Source organism: Suricata suricatta, chromosome 4 (genome assembly GCF_006229205.1).
Source record: "Suricata suricatta isolate VVHF042 chromosome 4, meerkat_22Aug2017_6uvM2_HiC, whole genome shotgun sequence".
Classification (NCBI taxonomy): Eukaryota; Metazoa; Chordata; class Mammalia; order Carnivora; family Herpestidae; genus Suricata; species Suricata suricatta.
Genome location: NC_043703.1, coordinates 14,146,768 through 14,165,218, shown reverse-complemented (window position 1 = coordinate 14,165,218; position 18,451 = coordinate 14,146,768). Strand labels below are relative to the sequence as shown.

Sequence of the window (18,451 nt, the reverse complement as noted above, 5' to 3'; positions counted from 1 at the left end):
AATAGACAAGCTTTACATAAATGACTTTTCTTCCAAATTTGCTAGTAAGTAGAATTTGTCAGTTTTTAAAGGAATTTATTTGGTTTTGAGAGAGAGAGCAAGCAGGGGAGGGGCAGAGAGAGGAGAGAGAAAATCCCAAGCAGTGTCCTTGCTGCCAGCGCAGAGCCCAACGTGGGGCTCGACCCCATGAACCGTGAGAGATCATGACCTGAACCGGAGCCACGTGTCAGATGCCTAGCTGGCTGAGCCATCCAGGTGCCCTGAGAATTTGTCAGTTTAAAGGTGACTACTGCTTTAAAAACCATCCTTCTCTTTTTATCGTTGATATCATCTTTAAACACTCAGAAGTGGTATGAACAGTGTAAGGATATGGTGCGCCACTCAATTTAAGGCAATAGTTGTGGAGTGCTGTTTAGATGTCCACGCAGTGGAGCCCCCACAGGAAAGAAAGAAGGGCAGGAAGATCAAAAGGAGAATTTCCAAAATAAGTAAGAAGTCCAGACTCGTATGGTCACAAGTTAGTTTGAAAACTAAGACTGCATAAAAAAATACCTAGATTTGAAAATCCATGCTAGAGAAATGTATTATATGTTCATCGATATACTGGGGCAGAAAATGTTTGGCTAAACTTTAAGGAAAGTTTTTGTAAAGAAAAGAAATGATAAGCACTTCTTTTTTTATAAAGAAATTTAGATTCAGAGTTGTTGAGAACTTGTATCTCTCTACTATATCATCTTTTACTGACCATAAGGTTCTGACATGTAGACTTCATATTATTTCTATTTGTATTTCATACCATATCTTTCACAGAGCACTGCTTAATGGCCACTTAATAGACATGAATGAATGCATCAAAACCATCATCTCTATTCCTAAACTCCCTCAAAGGTATTTATTAGCCACATAATCTCTAATATGTGAAACTGGAGACACAATGAAGAAATGTTTTCCAGGAGACCATATGCACTAAGAGAAGAGGAAATGAGTAAAGGGAAATTTGGGGGCCCCAAACAGCCTTTTTGTAGATTTTCTGCTGAATTCTCTCCTTCTACAAAAAACCCTGAACTGCAGAGGGGACCACGCATGAGGAGGTCAGCACCTCCTGTCTAGGGAGTGGAGATGGTCTCTGAGCAGAGCGGGCAGTAATCAATCGCTCCAGACACAGGTGTCATGTGCTCCCTGGGCCAATGGTGCCACCGACTCTGTCTTTTGAATCCAGAGTTCTACCTTCCTAGGTAGCTAGCTCTTAGAATATATGAAGATAAGGACGCATATCTTAAACATATGTTCATATTTAATATGCGTTTATTCTAAACACAACATGACTTGTTTAGCACTATGTGTGTGCATGCAGTGATTCAGACAATTAGAGGTGATGTTCTTGTAGTTTAATGTTGGTTTTTGTTGTTTGGGTGGTAGTGTTGGTCTGAAATGCACCTTTAAAGTAGATGAAATAGCTTCCCAAAAGTACTTAAAACTATTTTTTACCAAATAAGGTTAAAAAAATTAGTTCTGAAATGTTAACAATATATTCACAGAATTCAATACTTACTGAAGTATATGCTTTCCAACATAAGCTAGACCTAAATTATTTAACTAAAATAACTTTTTTTTTTTTTTTTGCTTTTTAGAGTTTTAAGTTTTATTCCACTTGAAAATAACTGTGGATTTTATCTCTTTACTACAGAAATGCCCTGACTTTCCTACATAATATATACTTTTCTATGTTAACAGCATTTCCTAATGATGGATTCCTTCCTAAAGGGACAGATTAAACATGGACATCCATTTCATCTGGATCAGAGTTCTGAATTCAAGACTAAGAATGGGAACTTTCAGTTATGGCAGGAAGCCTAGTGATACGCTGTAAGTAAAGAATGGAAAAAGAAAACAGAAAAACATTAACCAAAAAGAATGTTGATATGGCTTAAATAGAAGACCCCACAGACTTTAAGACAAAATCATTATAATAAAAGGAGCAACTTATACAATGATAAAAGGAACAATTCTCTAGAAACATAACAATTTTGAATCAGGGTATATATAACTATAGTGCAAAGTATTTAAAACAAAAATTGACAAAGTTGCAAGAATTAAATGATATATCCATAATCATCATTGTGGTGTTTTGACAAACTTTACCTAGTAACTAACAGATAAAACAAAGAATAATTCAGTATTTTGGTGGTTGGAAAAAAAATAGCATGTTCAAAATAATAAACGTGTAAAATCCTCCACACAATTAGAGAATAAGCCTTAAAAAAAATCATTCATGGAACAATGATAAAGATTAACCCTATCTCACAAAATTTGTAGAAATACGAAATGATTGTTCATAAACCATGTTCTCTAACCCAGTTGAAAAAAAAGTTGGAAATCAATCACACTGCCATTTAAAAATTTTTAAATGCATCTTATTCATTCATTTATTCAACAAATATTTACTGGATATCTAAATAGATCTAGGCACATTTATATATAAAGAAAATAAAACAATAAAATGGACAAGGAGTGTGCCTTCATGAAGCTGACACTATAAATACTTCAAAACATCTTAATGTTAAAAAAAACCAGGAATCTGAACATATTAACATTGAATCATAATGAAACATTTATACATCACAACTCATGTGATACAGGTAAATAGTGTTTAGAGAGACACTTTTAAGCCTGTAATTTAAGGGTATGTAAGGAAAAAAATGTGGTATTAAAAACGTAGGAATCCAACTTGAGAAGTTTATGAAAAAGAACAGATTAAAAAGAAACCGTGTAAACTGAAACTGATAAAAACAACCAAAACAATTAAGAGCCTGCCAGGTTATAAATCTACATATATGAAAAGTAAAACAGTAAAATAAGTCTAGTAAAACAGACCTATCCTTCACCAAATCAGGCAAACTAAAACAAGAGAAAGGCCACAGATGTTTTAAAAGCTAGAAGTTAAGGAACGAAGCTGTTATCATTCACAAATAACCTGAGCGTCTAACATCAGACAAGATGTTTCCAAAAAATAAAAGAGTTGAGAAAAAGGAAGATCAATATAGAATTTAATATTATTCCTGTAATTTAGCAATAAACAACTTGAAAATAAAAATACACTATTATATGAGCTAAAAGTATACCGTACAAGAGAATAAATCTACTACAAGTGTAAAAACTCATGGGGAAAAAAATGGAAGCTTCACCAAAGGACCAAAAGGAACACTAAGTAAGTGTGTCTAACTATCTACCTACATATTCTTATATATATGTTTATACATAAATCATATACCACATATAAATTCTATGCCAGATACATCAGTTATATACCTATATGTTATGTTAAACATTTCATATATCATATATTCACATAGCCATACATAAGCAATATATGTATATATTTAATAGATGGGATACTTAATATTATATAAAGATGGCAATTCTCCTTAAACTAATCTATAAATTCACAGAAATTCTCAAGAATTCCAGGAGTCTTTTGTAGAACTTGTTATGTTGGTTCTAATTATATTTATGTGGAAAAACAAGTAGCAAAGAACAGTCAACACGATTTTGAAGAAGAGGCAGAAGAGAAAATTTTTGCTATCTACCATCAAAGTTTATTATAAAGCTGTGGTAATGGAGTGTGGGACTGGCATTCGACAGCATACCGGTGGAACACTGTAAAGATCCAAGAAGAATTAAGGCCATGATCTCGGCTCAGGTCACGCTCTCACAGTCCATGGGATAGAGCCCTGTGTGGGGCTCTGTGCTGACAGCGCAGATCTGCCCTCCAGCTCCCCCCTCACCCCCCTGCACATAAACACACATACTCTCTCTCAAAATAAAAAATATATATATTTTAAAAATCCTATAAGAATTAAAGATATAAACCAGTAAAATCAAAACTGTAAAACCTTTAGACAAGACAATAAAGGAGAATATCTTTATGAACTCAGTCTAGAGAAAATTCTTATATAGCCTACAGATACACACACACACTCTCTCTCTCTCTCTCTCTCTCTCTCTCTCTCTCTCTCTCACTCACACAGACCACAAACTATGAAAGAAAAATCCTCATAATGTTTTGACACTAAAATAAAAAAAAGTCTAAATATTTGGTAAAAAATTGCAATAAAAAAGTAAATAGTCATGTCATAACTGGAATATATTTGTAGCACATATAATTGATAAAGACTAGTATACAGAATGACAGAGTATGTTTCTAGATCATTAAAAGAAGAAAAAAAAGTCCAACAGATAATTGAGCAAAAGACATGAACAGGTGTTTTACAGAGTAGTAAACATAAATGAAAATAATCGTATGAAAAGACACTGAACTTTACTAAAAAGTCAAAGAAATGCAAATTAAAACAAGCCACAATTTTATATCCACCAGACATAGAAAATAAACAAGTCGGAGAACTCCAGATATCGGTAAGAATTTGGGGAAACAGAAATTCCACATTTGTGGCAGGAGTGTCAGGGCAACCACTTTAAAGGGCATTTAAGACCATCTGGTAAAGCTGAAGACACGCACACCGACGGCCCAACGGCAACACCCCTGTGCTCTGGGGAAACTTGCTGCACAAGGAGACGCTTACGGCTGCCTCACCACAGCGTTTCTGTAACAGTTAAAACACGAAGGCCAACTTAACTGCCCCTCAGTAAGGGATTGGACTGCGTAAGTGAACCACAGCACATTCATAAAATGCCAAAAAGGGCACTAAAATGAAGAACTGCATATACGAAACTGGACGAAGCTCCCGCGGAAGGAGACTCCGCGGAAGAATCCACGGTAAATGGCGTTTCTCTATAAAAGTCCGGCATTCGACACAAACAATACTGGTCCTGCATATTCATAAACGAAGCAAGAGTATAAATGCAAGGATGGGCCTCATGCACACACCACTTAGGGAAATGGTTACATCTCAGGGAGGATGGGGACTGGGTGGGAGGGTGACAGCAAGGTCCGAGGCAAATAAAACAAACTGTTAACATGTAGTTTGCTGGTGGTAAGTGTATGGGTGTCCTTTATCATTATTTTTAAATATTCTCTACATATCTCTTATATCTTTGCTTGTGTACATATTTGAAATATCTTCTATTCTTAAAATGAAAAAAACAAGATGCAAAATAGCACACCCTGAAATGAATTGCTCTTATGATTTTAAATACTTACTTCTTTGAGCTGATTTTCATATTTTCAACAATGCCTTTAATTTTCTCTACTAAATTAGTAAATGTTATCTTTTCCAAGAAGTAAAAATCTTCTGCATAGAAATTTTCATCTAAAGGTCCTAAGAACTTAAAATAAAAGTAGTTTGATTATTGCATACCTTCTAGAAGATACCAGTTTGGGACACATATTTTCTCATCAAGTAGATATTTAAACAAAAACCAATTACAGATTAAACAGACGGTGGCTAGCAATCCCACCACTTACTAAATCTACTGGGAGACAAGAGAAAAAGGGTTTCTCACTTTGATATTACAAATAACATTTGCATAAGCACCAATATCTTAACTGACAAAACAGAAGAGTAGTAAATTATTTCCAGTTGAAAGTTTTACTTTGAAACATGCTTTCAAAAACCTAAGGCTTTTCATTCTAAGGTAAATTAGGAAAGCAACTGTCTATATTTCATAAATCTCTTATTTTCCATTTGCTTCTCTAGTCACCTATAAATTGTGGCCTATACTATGTAGATATGAATTAATACATAAGCAAGACATATAAGAGCAGAGAACCAAAGACAAATCACATAATCACTTAAACATACCAACCCATCTTCATCTAACTGATGCTTTTATACATGGGGTGGACCACAACAAGGTCATGTTTGTAGGTCGGCTTTAAACCAATAACTCTAGAGGCAGAAGGTATCAAACTGGCACATACCGAATTTCATACGATGGCTATTCTGTCACAGTCACCAACTCTGCTCCCACTAGCATTTCCTGAGGACGTGAATCCATGCAATCGCCATCATACTTCAAATGCAAGCCCTGATGTAGCAGGTGAGCCTGACCGAGCCTTATGCCCTATAACTTAACACGTACTGACAACCAGAAATTACAGCATCCAGAATCCTTCCTTTCCTTGGTCAACAGACCAGAATTAAATGGTTGTAGCAAATTTTCTCACTCCCTCTTCATCTGCTTCTGCAATTAATATTTTTTTAAACGAATGAAGTATAGTTCTTGAATCTTATTATTTGCTCATATCACAGGTTGTTATTAGCTGGTATGTTAACATTCTGACTAAACAAATACCATGTTTCACTCTTAAACATGAAACATGGGGTCTTAGAAATGAAAAAAATGGATACTATAAAACTAAAAGTACACATAGAAACATTTCGTTGCCTTAAGATTTCGTTACCACTTTTAAGGTAACTTTGAAAGCACTCTCAAGTGTTATACTTTATGGACTATGAATAGGAGGCCTGGAAAATAGCTGAATTTTATCTGTACTGCCTCTAGTGACTTGAGCAGTTTTGTGAATAACTCAGAAAAAGGAAATACAATCTCAAATTATTTGCCTAGGGGCTAATTAGATTGGCTCTTCATTGATTAAATTCACCAGAGAACTGGCTCTACTTCACCACATAAGTACAGTGTGGAACAGCGAGGAGAAACTTGATTCTTCTGTGTCTTAGTTCTTCTAGTTAAAGGTGAATATATTTGTGGGACAGAGTAACATAAATAGTATAAAATTACATAATGTCTAAGTTGGGAAAAGGAACACTGAACTTGAAAATCATGTACAGGCAAGCCATAAGAGACTCTTAAATACTGAGAACCAACTGAGGGTTGATGGGGGAGGGGAGAGGAGAAAGTAGGTGATGGGCACTGAGGAGGGCACTTGTCGGGATGAGCACTGGGTGTTGTATGGAACCAACATGACAATAAATTGTATTTAGAAAAAAGAAAATCATGTACAAACACAATAAAATGTATCTGGTGCTTCCATCTTCTTTACGTTCTGGAAATGTGATTTTTTCAGGGATATGGAATAACGGTTGTAACAGAAATGCATTACCTTTGACAGCTCATTAAAATTTTAGAAAACCCTGCTAGAGTGTTCATACACACACTGAACTAAAAACCGCCCTCCGCTCATGGATGTCCAGAATGACTCCATATTGACCCTCTCATCGAGTGTAACACAAATTGAGTCTAGAAATGTACCCACTATTTCTCATGACAGCCTTCAAATATTTAAAGAGAAAACAGGAATTAATATTTACTGAAAATCTGCTCTGCGTCTGGGGCTGTCTTATGTGCCTAACGTGTAAAAGTATATTTGATCTCTGATAACTCTGTAACACGGGCTATCACCATTCCCACTGTCCAAACGACATGTCCACACCAACTCTCACAGAGGTCATATAATTAACTAATGGTGCAAATGGAATTCGAATCCAGATTTGTTTGGCTTAAAAAAGAAGGCCTCGCTTCTCTCCTACCTGCTACCCTTCCCCCTTGCACCAATTTGTAAACATGTGCGTTAATAACAATAAGTTTATTATAATTATAGTGGCAGCATTAGTTTTAATACTAAAAACAAATGCATTTTTAACTCTTTAGCATCTTAGTAAGAAAGTATGAGACCACCACCACTCCCCAGTTTTGATCATTCATAAACAATGAGTATGTTCCAATTCCAACCAACACTTGGGCAGGTTCAGAATGAAGGCTGCTGCTCAAGTGTCAGATTCCGAGCAGTAAACGCGCGGGTTCAGACGGTACCTGTCCGCTGCAGTCGCCGTGACTGCTGTGCTTTACAGCCTCACTCCGAGAGTAATGAGCTAAGTATTGCATTACAGCTCTGCGCCACAGTACTTGTTTCCAGGTACATTATTCTTTTCTATTCAAATCACACTTCCATAAATTAAAAATACTAAAATTTTAACTTTCTACTAATCAACACAAAAGCCAACATAGTTTGACTTAATATCTACCTCCAGTCCCAACTTCTCCCTTGAATTCAACTCACACGCTCAACTGTCAGGCCAGGTGTGGGCACAGGACCAGAACTGACCACTGAACTCTTCCTACGTCTGGAACTGAACTCTCATCTTCCCTCCCCTTTCCCTGAGCAGCCTCGCTTTGCCAGTCACACAGTTCTCTCCATCCCACACCACGTCTCAGTAATTCAGGTCCACTGTCCTCCACACAGAGCCCACCGACGCTCCTCACTACCGCCACCAGGGCCATTTGGGTCCAAGCTACCCTCAGCTCTCACGTGGACTACTGAAGTAGCTCCTGACAGCGGTCCTGTTGTCCTGGGTTTCATTCTCGGTTTAACAGCCACTAGAGGTGCAAGGAAGACCTAAGTCAGACCATGTCCGTCCTCTGCCTAGAACTGTGCGCTTGACAGCTCATTCACAGTGGAGCATGAGCCTTACACCTGAAACCTGAAACCCTACGGGATCTGGTCGGCAGCTACTTCTCTGAGCTTCCCTTCTGACTACTGTCTGTACCGCTGTCTATTTCTAGGACACAGTAATCATCTTGGCTCAGGACCTCGGTACTCACTCTTGCCTCTACCTAGAACAATCCTCCTGCAGATATTCCACACGGCTTGCTCCCTCCCCTCCTCTGGCTCTCTCCAGATGGCACCTTATCAATAAGGATGCCCACCAAAATATGAACTTCATGAAAATGAGTTTGGTCATGACTATACTCTTGGAATCTAGAAGACTGTTTGGTCACAGCAGGTGCAAAATTAGAATCTGAATATTTTTGTCAATTTCAAGGAAAATGAGGAGAAACAATTATTATAGAAGAAATAAGGTAAGCATAACTACACTTGTTATCACTAATATGGGTAACATATGAATTACATTAAATAACAGCAAAGAAAACACAGGGTAGCCTTTCCATAACGTGTACTCAAAGGGCAAGGTACTAAATACAGCTGGTGTAATGCTTTCCCTCTTCACCCCTTAGAGTGCCGGACAGAGCCAAAGGTAGTCATATACTGTAAAAGTGTTCCAAAAAGTCACCTTTCCTCCCCAAACAACTGTTAAATATAAAAAGCAATGACATTATTGGGCTTCCACAAACCTTGCTCATCAAATTCGCAAATACCATGTATGAATACAATGCACAGCATCGATGTCACCATGTCACCAATTTATAGAACAGCGCTGTGCAGAGATGAGCACTTACATGCTATTTGCCTGAAAACTGCTAACTGCTACGCTGACCTGCAGAGGCCAGCAGGCACGAGACCCTCACTCCTCTCCAATTCCTAGTATTTATAGACTCAGATAAACAAAACATGAGCATAATTTTCAGGGGAAATGATATGGGAATAAAACAGGGGAAGAGAGCTCACAGAAATGTAGAAAACAAAAATGTTACAAGTGCACTAGCCCTCGGAAGACAACTGAGGGTTATATAATTCGGTATGTATTACATAATATAATCCTCAAGCAGAGGATCCAAACACACTAAATTAATTAATTTCTTAATAAATTGAAGCACCAGATTCAAGTTTTAAAAACTTAAATCATTACTGAGAAAGCTAGACTCTCATATTCAAAAACTATTAAGGAGATATTATTAATTTTGTATATAGAGTCTATAAAGACTCTCTAGTAAGAAAAAACGTTCCTGATATACTAAGAGAGAAAAAAGTGTGATATAAAATTTTATACATACATGTATATAACAGGATTATAATTGTGTATTTTTACAAATCAGACATGCCTATGCAGGGTAGAGAAAAGGGTTAGGAGGTAAAATAATAAGCTATGAATAACCAATTTCACTAGGAGAGTTGGAGTAGGAGTGATTTTTCTTCTAGATTTTAATGATTACATTAATAAATGCGACTTTATATTTCAAAAATAACCATTTGGTACTTTTAGAAGTTAACATAATCAGCTGTAGAGAAAAGCTGCAAGAAGAAAAATGTCACAATGCTGTAGTGGTTGCTCTAATCTTTACGCTGGAACAAAATAACAGCTATTCCCAAGCAAACACGCTCAGGCACCACACTCGATGGGTGCGGCCCGGGGCAGGGGTGGGACAACAGGGAGCTGACGCTGACCCCCATCTGCTGGGTGTCGCACAGGAGCCACATGTCCTGCGGGTTGTGACAGGCCCTCAAGTCACAGGTCAACGAGAAAAGTGAGCAATTGCTTTTCCTACTTACTTTCCCATTGCTGACAATACCTATTTCTCCAGGACGAATTTTAAGTACATCTTGACAGAACAGCTGATGAGTCTGGAAAATATTCACTCCAATGGTATTATATATTTTTTCAAAAGCGTTCTTATCCATCCCCTAAAGCATAAATTAAGAAGGATGAAATTAATAAGAGAAAATACAGTAAATCATTTTCTTTTCTTTAAAAAAAATTTTTTTAACATTAATTTTTGAGAAAGACAGAAAGTGCGAGCAGGGGAAGGGCAGTGAGAGAGGGAGATACAGAATCTGAAGCAGGCTCCAGGCTCTAAGCTGTAAGGACAGAACCTGACAAGGGGCTTGAACTCACAGACTGTGAGATCATGACCTGAGCTGAAGTCGGACACTTAAACAACTGAGCCACTCCGGCACTTCAGCAAATCATTTTCTTTAAAAAGTCTACTTTAATATATTAATGCAAAATTTGAAATTATTCTAAATTGTGATTTTTCCCCATTGGGCAACATGGTTTTATTAGCGAAATCTAACAAATGCTTAAAGAAAAATTAACACCAATTCTACAGGATGCCTTCCAGAAAACAGAGGAGGAGGCAATGCTTTCCAGTACATTTTTTGAAGCTAGTATTCCCTGACACAAAAAAGAAAATTACAGACCAATACCCCTCATGAATACAGATGCAAAATCTTAACAATAAATTATGATTTTAAAAAGTACTATTTTCATTTGAAACATTTTAAAAAAGAGTATTTATTACAAGTCAACTACAACATTTGTAAATCCTGTTACAAGTAAATATCATATGCCACATTCATTCTTTGAAGATTTCAGGTGGATTACTGACTAGGAATATGCCAGGAAACATCAACTTAAATTAAGATTTATCACTAAAGAAATAAAAAAAATGTTAATTAAATTCTCAACTCAGTATCCTCATTTTGGTACCATCAGTAAAAAAAAATAGTGTTTAAAATAGAAAAATACTCTATCTCATCCCATTATACCAATCTCACAAAACCAATTTAGTAATAGTGTGTTTTATTTCTGAAATATACAAGTAATCCTTGGTGAGAGCCAGAAATTTTATGGACGTTCACAGAAAATAAACCATGAACAGTTTCTTCACATCTTCACACCAGAAACACTTCTCCTTATCAGTACTTATCACACTTTATTGTTCAGTCACCTGGGAGCCTTGTTGAACTGTAGCTTCTGCTTCAGAAGATCCAAGGTGGGGCCCTAAGTCTGACTTTCTAACAGATTCTTGGTGCGCTCCCACGATGGCAGACACGCTCTCCCGCCCCATCCAATATGGCAGCCACAGCCGCGGATGGTTACTGAGCACTTAAAATGTGGCTAATATGACTGGAGCACTGAATTTAAATTTTGCCTTAATATTTTAAGGTTGTTGGTTTAGAGAGAGAGAGAGGGAGAGAAAGAGAATGAGTATAGGAGGGGCAGAGAGAGGGAGGGAGAAAATCCCAACCAGGCCCCACACTGTCAGCACAAAGCATCACATGGGGCCCGATCTCATGGACCGTGAGGATCATGAACTGAGCTGAAACCAAAAGTTGGATGCTTAACCAACTGGAATTTTAACTTAATTTTAAGTTTAAAAGAGCCACATGTAGCTAGCGGATATAGTATTAAGCAGTGCTTACAACCAAAATCTCCATCATCCCCTCTCTGACCACAAACTCCTCAATTTCCAGCTCATTCTACCTAGTGTTGCCATATCAACCATCACCCAACCCCTTCCGATCTGCCCCTAGCACTTCTTTATTATCCATCAGACCTCCCATAATTTTCCTCCTGTGTTATGCCTCAAAGGCCTTTACTACAGCACAGACTTTCCATGCGTAGCTCTCTGGAATGCTTTCAGAAGTCATATTCACCTGGTAAAACCCCAGCTCTGTTTAAGCATGACTCTGCTTCCCTTGTAACTGGAACCAAAACAGCGTTACTATAGCTGAAGAAAAAGCCACAACTAACAGTGACCTCACTTTCAGGTCACACTCGTTAACATCTAGCGGGCCCTCAGAAACCCTCCCGCACTAATGCAGTTAGTTCACTTTCTCTCTCTCAGAAGAAAAAAATATGTGGCATTTCCTCCTCTTCCCTGAAACCTCTAGAACACCTAATCTCACTCTAATACTTAGCAAATGACCCAAATTTCTTCTGAAAAGGAAAATAATCAGAAGTCCTTTATCCTGTTCCAACCAACTAAATCTACCCTCCTGCACTGATGCTTGCATATTCTGCCTTCTTTCCCGTTAAAATCGGTGTGTGGTTCCTTTGCTTAAGACCAGCCGTTAACCCTGTCCAAGGGACCCTAGCACTTCTTACCTACCCAAGAACTCTGCTTCTTCTCCGCTCCCTCTGTGTCATGCTTCTCATTGTTTGGATGGACTGTCTCATTTAGCATACAAAAAGTAACATCTCCCAAATTTAGAAATTCTTGATTTCTTTTTTATTTAAAAAATTTTTTTTCAAAACATTTATTTATTTTTGAGAGACAGAGATAGTGTGATCAGGAGAGGGGCAGAGAGAGAGGGGAGACACAGAATCTGAGGCAGGCTCCAGGCTTTGAGCTGTTAGCACAGAGCCCAATGCGGGGCTCAAACCCACGAACTGAGATCATGACCTGAGCAGAAGTCGGATGCTAACTGACTGAGCCACCCAGGTGCCCCAAGAAATTCTTGATTTCAAGTCCTATTCTGGCTACAAAATATTTCTCTGTTCATGGGAAAATAAAGTTTTTTTAAAGAGGTTCTCGTACTCACTATCTCCATTTCCTGATTTGCCATTCTCTTTTCAATCACGTTTACTTCTATACCTACCACTCCACTGAAACTGTTCTCATCAAAGTCACCAATGACTACCTTAACAAGTAAATGGTCAGTTATGCAGGCTAATTTCAGGGATATCTGCATAGTTGATCACTCCATCCTTGAAATACTTTCTCCAACTGACTTTCAGGATACCACATTCTCCTGGTTATCTTCCTAACTCATGGCTGTTCCATCTGTCTCCTTTACTGAATCATCCTTTTCTTGCATACCTCTATATACTGGAATGTTCCAGAGCTCCATTTCTTTTTGCCCCTCTTCTCTCACCCAACTCATTTCCAAGCTTTCTCATCCAGTTTCTTGGTTTTAAGTGATATATAATGTTGGTAACACTTGAAGTGACTGACTCTAAAAACACTCTGACAATCCTGAATTGATTTCTCCACTCATCAACTCAACATCTGCACCTCAATGTCCAACGGGCATCTCCAACATAACATGTACAGACTTAACTCTTGACCCCTATGTGTCTAAATCTTTTCTTCATCTAAAATATCCCATCTCAAAGAAGACACCACCATTAATTCTAGCTACTCAAGCTAAAATGTAAGGATATTACCTTCAGCTAAAATGTAAGGATATCACCTTCACATATCACATACAATTGATCAGCTCATCCTGCTGACTAGAACTGGAACAAATATGTACCAACCACCTCACCATTCCCACCACTAGTACCTAGTCCAAGATGCCATCATTTCTTGTCTAGATTATTACAAAAATATTCCAATTGTTCATCCTATAGCCACTCTTGTCTGCCTACTACCAAATCTTCACATGGCTTCCAGAGTCATTTTAAAGATTATTCATCTCTTCAAGATCCCTCTATGGTTTCCTATCTACCCAGGAAAGACCAGTTCCTTACCACGGCCTACAGATGGCTGAGATCTCTGAGTTATGTTTCTGACCTCATCTCCTAGTACTCTCCACGTCACTGTGGATTATTTTGCTCATAATGATCTTCTGCCTGGACCTCAAACCTGGGAAGATGGTCTCTGTGTCAGTCCTACAGACTTACTGTGTTCCTGAATCTGGTACATTCTTCTCACAGATTTTCTCATTTCATTCAGACCTTTGCTCAGACATAAGCTCTTTAAGAGATGCCTTCCCTGATCATTTCATCTGAAAGAGCATCCCTCAAACTACCTCCCCGTCGTTTCTTTATATCTTTCCAGTACCATTTAGTTTGTCTGTCTGTCCCGCCACCAGGGAAACTCCAATACCTCCCTGTGTGACAGCCAGCCAGTCAGTATTTTTGAGTGGATTAGTGGATTTTCCTTCTTGAGCATCATCATCCATCTTTAGAACTTGCTCATGCTGGACCCTCCAGTGAAATACCCGAGTATTACTTACCTAGCCCGTGAACTCCCAGTCTTCACATACACGTCCTAACGAGAATGCTATCAACTTCAAGGATCACATAGGCGTAGCAGAAATACATGAAATTCAGTCTGCGAGATGGCTCAGTGCAACATCACATCACTGTCTTCGCCCGTTTGAAGGAATGCTCATTATCCCCATCTGATTAGACTGATTTATTGATACTTTGGAATAGCATGGCCACACTTATTCCAAACAAAGAGCTACTGACCTCAGGAAGGAATGTTCGGATTTTTTCTCCAGAGTAAATAGCTGTGGCAGTTTCTTCCTTTGCCACGTTCCTCAGAAAGTTTCTCAAAAAGCGGTTCTTCTGTATAAGAAAAGCTGCCAAAATTCCTCTAGAAATAGCGGTGTTCTCTTCATTTACTTTCGATGTAGGATTATAAATAACTCCCAACCGACTATGAGCACTTGTTTTCTGCAAAACACATTTGTAGGTGAAAAAGATCGGGATCTCGGGTATGATTTTACAGCAGAACTTCTTTCTTTCGAGTTTGATCACTTTAGCGCACAGCATCCTTTACTGCGGAGGTCTTTCTGTGCGGACAGTACTGAATGTGTACCTATTGACATGGCCGGAAAACAGTCATTTTTGTGACTCTGATCACTTCACCTCTTCGTATAACAGTTCTTTTATAATGCAATACTTTAACCTCTTTTCATATGTGAAATAACACATATGAAACAATAAACAAAAATAATGTAGAATTCAATGAATTAACCCATAAAACTATAACCCAGGTCAAGACTGAGCATCGCCAGCAACCCAAAGATGTCTCTCACACACCCTGCCAATGACCACACCTTTCCACTTTTCTAAAGACAACCATGGTCCTGTTACCTATTTGTAGGGTCATTCTTGCTTCTCCTTCTGGTTTGTCACCTAAATTCATCATTAAACACCATTAAACATTAAGCATTATTTTGAACTTATATGAAGTTCATAATGTATTCTTTCCTGCTTTGTTTCCACTCAACATAATGGTTGTGAGATTCATCAACACTTTTTTGTGTATCCGTAGTTACTTTAGTTTTTAGGACTGGATAGCGTCCTAAAAGAAACTAATGAAATGTAACAATGAAACGTGTTTGGCTCCTAGCTTGAAAAAAGAAAAGACATCTTGTGGGAACAATTTAAAGCAGACTTAGCCCTGACGATGGGATAATGGTGTTGCAGTTATGGAGAATATCCTAATTCTTAGAAAATGCAGATTAAAATACTAAGGGATATGTATGCCGATTTCTACAACTTACTTTAAAGTGATCTAGACCATTCCTGCCCTTCCCCACCCCTACAGATAATCAGATAAAACAAATATGGCAAGATGTTAACAATTATACAACCTAAGTGTAGGTATATTAAGTGCTCATTACGTTAGTTTTTTAAACTTTGTGTAGCTATGAAAAGAAAACATGGTCTCCAAAGAGAGAGATAAGGAGAGGCCCCAGTGAGATAAAGGCAAAAGTTAAAAACAAGCTGGCTGAAAGGAAATGAAAATGAGAAAGGCTCAAAGTATAATACTAGAAGGAATAAAAATAAGAATTGATACCACAGATAGATCAATTAATGAACTAGATCTAGAGTGAGCAAATGACAGCCTGTGGGTGAAATCCCATCTGGAGCCTGGTTTTATATGGTGCTCCAGGCAAAAGAATGTGAGGTGAAATGACAGAACAGCCAGGGGGTTAAGAGAGAAGCAGAGGAGGAGAGAGATGAAAGAGCCGTCCTGGGTCACACTCAGCTCTGAGGGGCAGGAAAACTGCACCCATGTCACAGTAGCCCCACTCAGGAAAAGGAGAAGGGCCGGGGGGGCACACTGAAGGCATTCCCTAAAGACACACTGCTCTGTAAAATGGTACTCTGACCCAGGGGCAACTCCTAGGAAGTCAGGTTTAATAATAATATTAAGCTCCTTCTCCTCAGTCTGGAAGACCAAGCCAAAGGTGGAATCTTCTCAGGGGTAATTAGAGAGAGAAATTCCAAGAAACTATTCCACGGTGAATGTGGGGCAAAATCATAAAATCCTGAGCTGGGAAAGTAGCCTCTAAATCAAGCAGACATCCAGCAGTCAAGGTTGAACATCTAACTGCCTCGGATGTTTAAGAATAAACTTTGGGCAGTAATTGGCTCTTGCTGACTCAGAGGCAGTCTCCAGCAAACCAAGATAAAAGATAAAAACAAGGGAAAAGTCTGAGCAGGAATATCAGAGAAAAACAACAAGAGGGAGACAGACTAGAGAGTTGAGTCACATCACTAAACATATGACCAAACCAGGGGAGGAGGTGGTACCCGGGATCCAAATGTGCTCCAGGGTATTATCTACAACGTTGGGTTTTCAGTAAACGATTATGAGATATGCAGTGAAACAAGAGAGTATGATATACACAAAGGAAAAATACCAAGTGTCAGAAACTATCTTTGAGGGACCTTAGATGATGAACTTGACAGAAAGAAAATGCTACCTGACTATATGATGAAAAACTGCTATCGCAAACTGCTGTCGGTAAAAAGCAGATTTGGTGCCATCGATGTGATGGTAGGTCTGAAGCTATTCACTCTGTTTTATTTTTTATTTAAAAAAATTTTTTTTAATGTTTTATTTATTTTTGATACAGAGAGAGACAGAGCATGAGAGGGGGAGGGGCAGAGAGAGAAGGAGACACAGAACTGGAAGCAGGCTCCGGGCTCTGAGCTGTCAGCACAGAGCCTGACGCGGGGCTCGAACCCACGAGCGTGAAATCTGACCTGAGCTGAAGTCGGAGGCCTAACCGACTGAGCCACCCAGGCGCCCCCCGTTCACTGTTTTAATAGTCTACTTCTTATAACAACTATGTCTTAGTTCCAGCTGCTACAAAAAAGTCCCCCCAGACAGGGTGGCTTCTAAACAACAGAAATTATTTCCCACAGTTCTGGAGAGGGGCACGCTCCGGTGAGGACCCTCTTCGGGGCTGCAGACTGACTTGTTCGTGGATCTAAACGTGACGGATGGACAGAGACTGAGGTAGGCTCTCTGACCTCTTCTTACAAGGGCACTAATCCCATTCATGACCTAATTCCTTCCCAAAGGTCGCAGCTCCAAATGTCATTCCACTACAGATTAGATTCGAACATATGAATTTTACGGGGGACACAAATGTTCAGTGGATACACACGGCCAGACAAGGATGTCCAAGAGCAAGAGGGCGAGCAGAGAACACAGGTCTGAATCACAGACGATTCGCAGGGTTTTTTTTTCCTGGTCAAATCTGCCTATTGTACATGGAGACTGAATCTGAGCTCCTGTGTTAGCCTCCTTATCAACAAGTCGACATACATAAAACGTTAACATGGAGGGGAATAAAGATTTAATGCATGTTCTTCGTTTGGCTTTCTAAAAATGAACAACAAATTATAAAATTTTTGCAGTAAGAGTATCTAAATACTCACCATGTGCTTTAATGCATTAGAAAGTAGTTTTCGCCCAGATGGTTTGTCAAAGTCAGCAATAATCCAGAGAGTAACTGAAGAAATTACATCATCATCTGAAAGTATCAAATAGTTTAGTCAAACTGCTTCTTTTTAAAAATCAAACTAAAAGCAGGGGACATTTCTCGCTTAAAAAAATACATTAAAAGCATTAAAATATTAAAGCTATTTTTTTAAAACAAGCAAATATTGCTAAATATTACACACATACACACACACACAGTGACATGCACATAAAAATACTAGAAGAGTGCTATATAAGCTTTATATAAACTCAGATACCAAAAACTCTTAAGAGTCTGAGAGAGACATATCTGTGGAATACTTTTATTTGTAGAGAGAAGTTGTATTATACTTATTATGTTTCCAGTATTGGCAAGCAAAACTGTCTTCCAGTTGCAGCTAAATATTTTTAAAATCGATATTTATATCCCACATAGATGTAAAACTAGATAAAATAGAGCTTGTTAACAGATACTAAAAACAGCAATATTAGCCTACAGATCATTTATTTCAAAACTTCTGGCTATTAACTCGGTCCAATTTACATTACCTTGTGCCATCAACATTAATACAATTCTTTTTTTCAGAAAAGTTTGAAAATTTGGAAACCACAA

At 38.2% G+C, this 18,451-nt stretch overlaps 1 protein-coding gene across 1 annotated transcript in view; it reads right to left on the bottom strand.

The window, feature by feature from the left end:
• Positions 1-18,451, bottom strand: part of UGGT2 (UDP-glucose glycoprotein glucosyltransferase 2) — a 187,893-nt gene that overhangs the window by 57,251 nt on the left and 112,191 nt on the right. Inside the window, exons 20-23 of the mRNA XM_029936528.1 lie at positions 17,796-17,890; positions 14,580-14,786; positions 10,148-10,279; positions 5,159-5,283 (exon numbers count right to left, since the gene is read on the bottom strand). Coding sequence (XP_029792388.1) covers positions 5,159-5,283; positions 10,148-10,279; positions 14,580-14,786; positions 17,796-17,890 — 559 coding nt within the window. The remainder of the gene's footprint in view (positions 1-5,158; positions 5,284-10,147; positions 10,280-14,579; positions 14,787-17,795; positions 17,891-18,451) is intronic.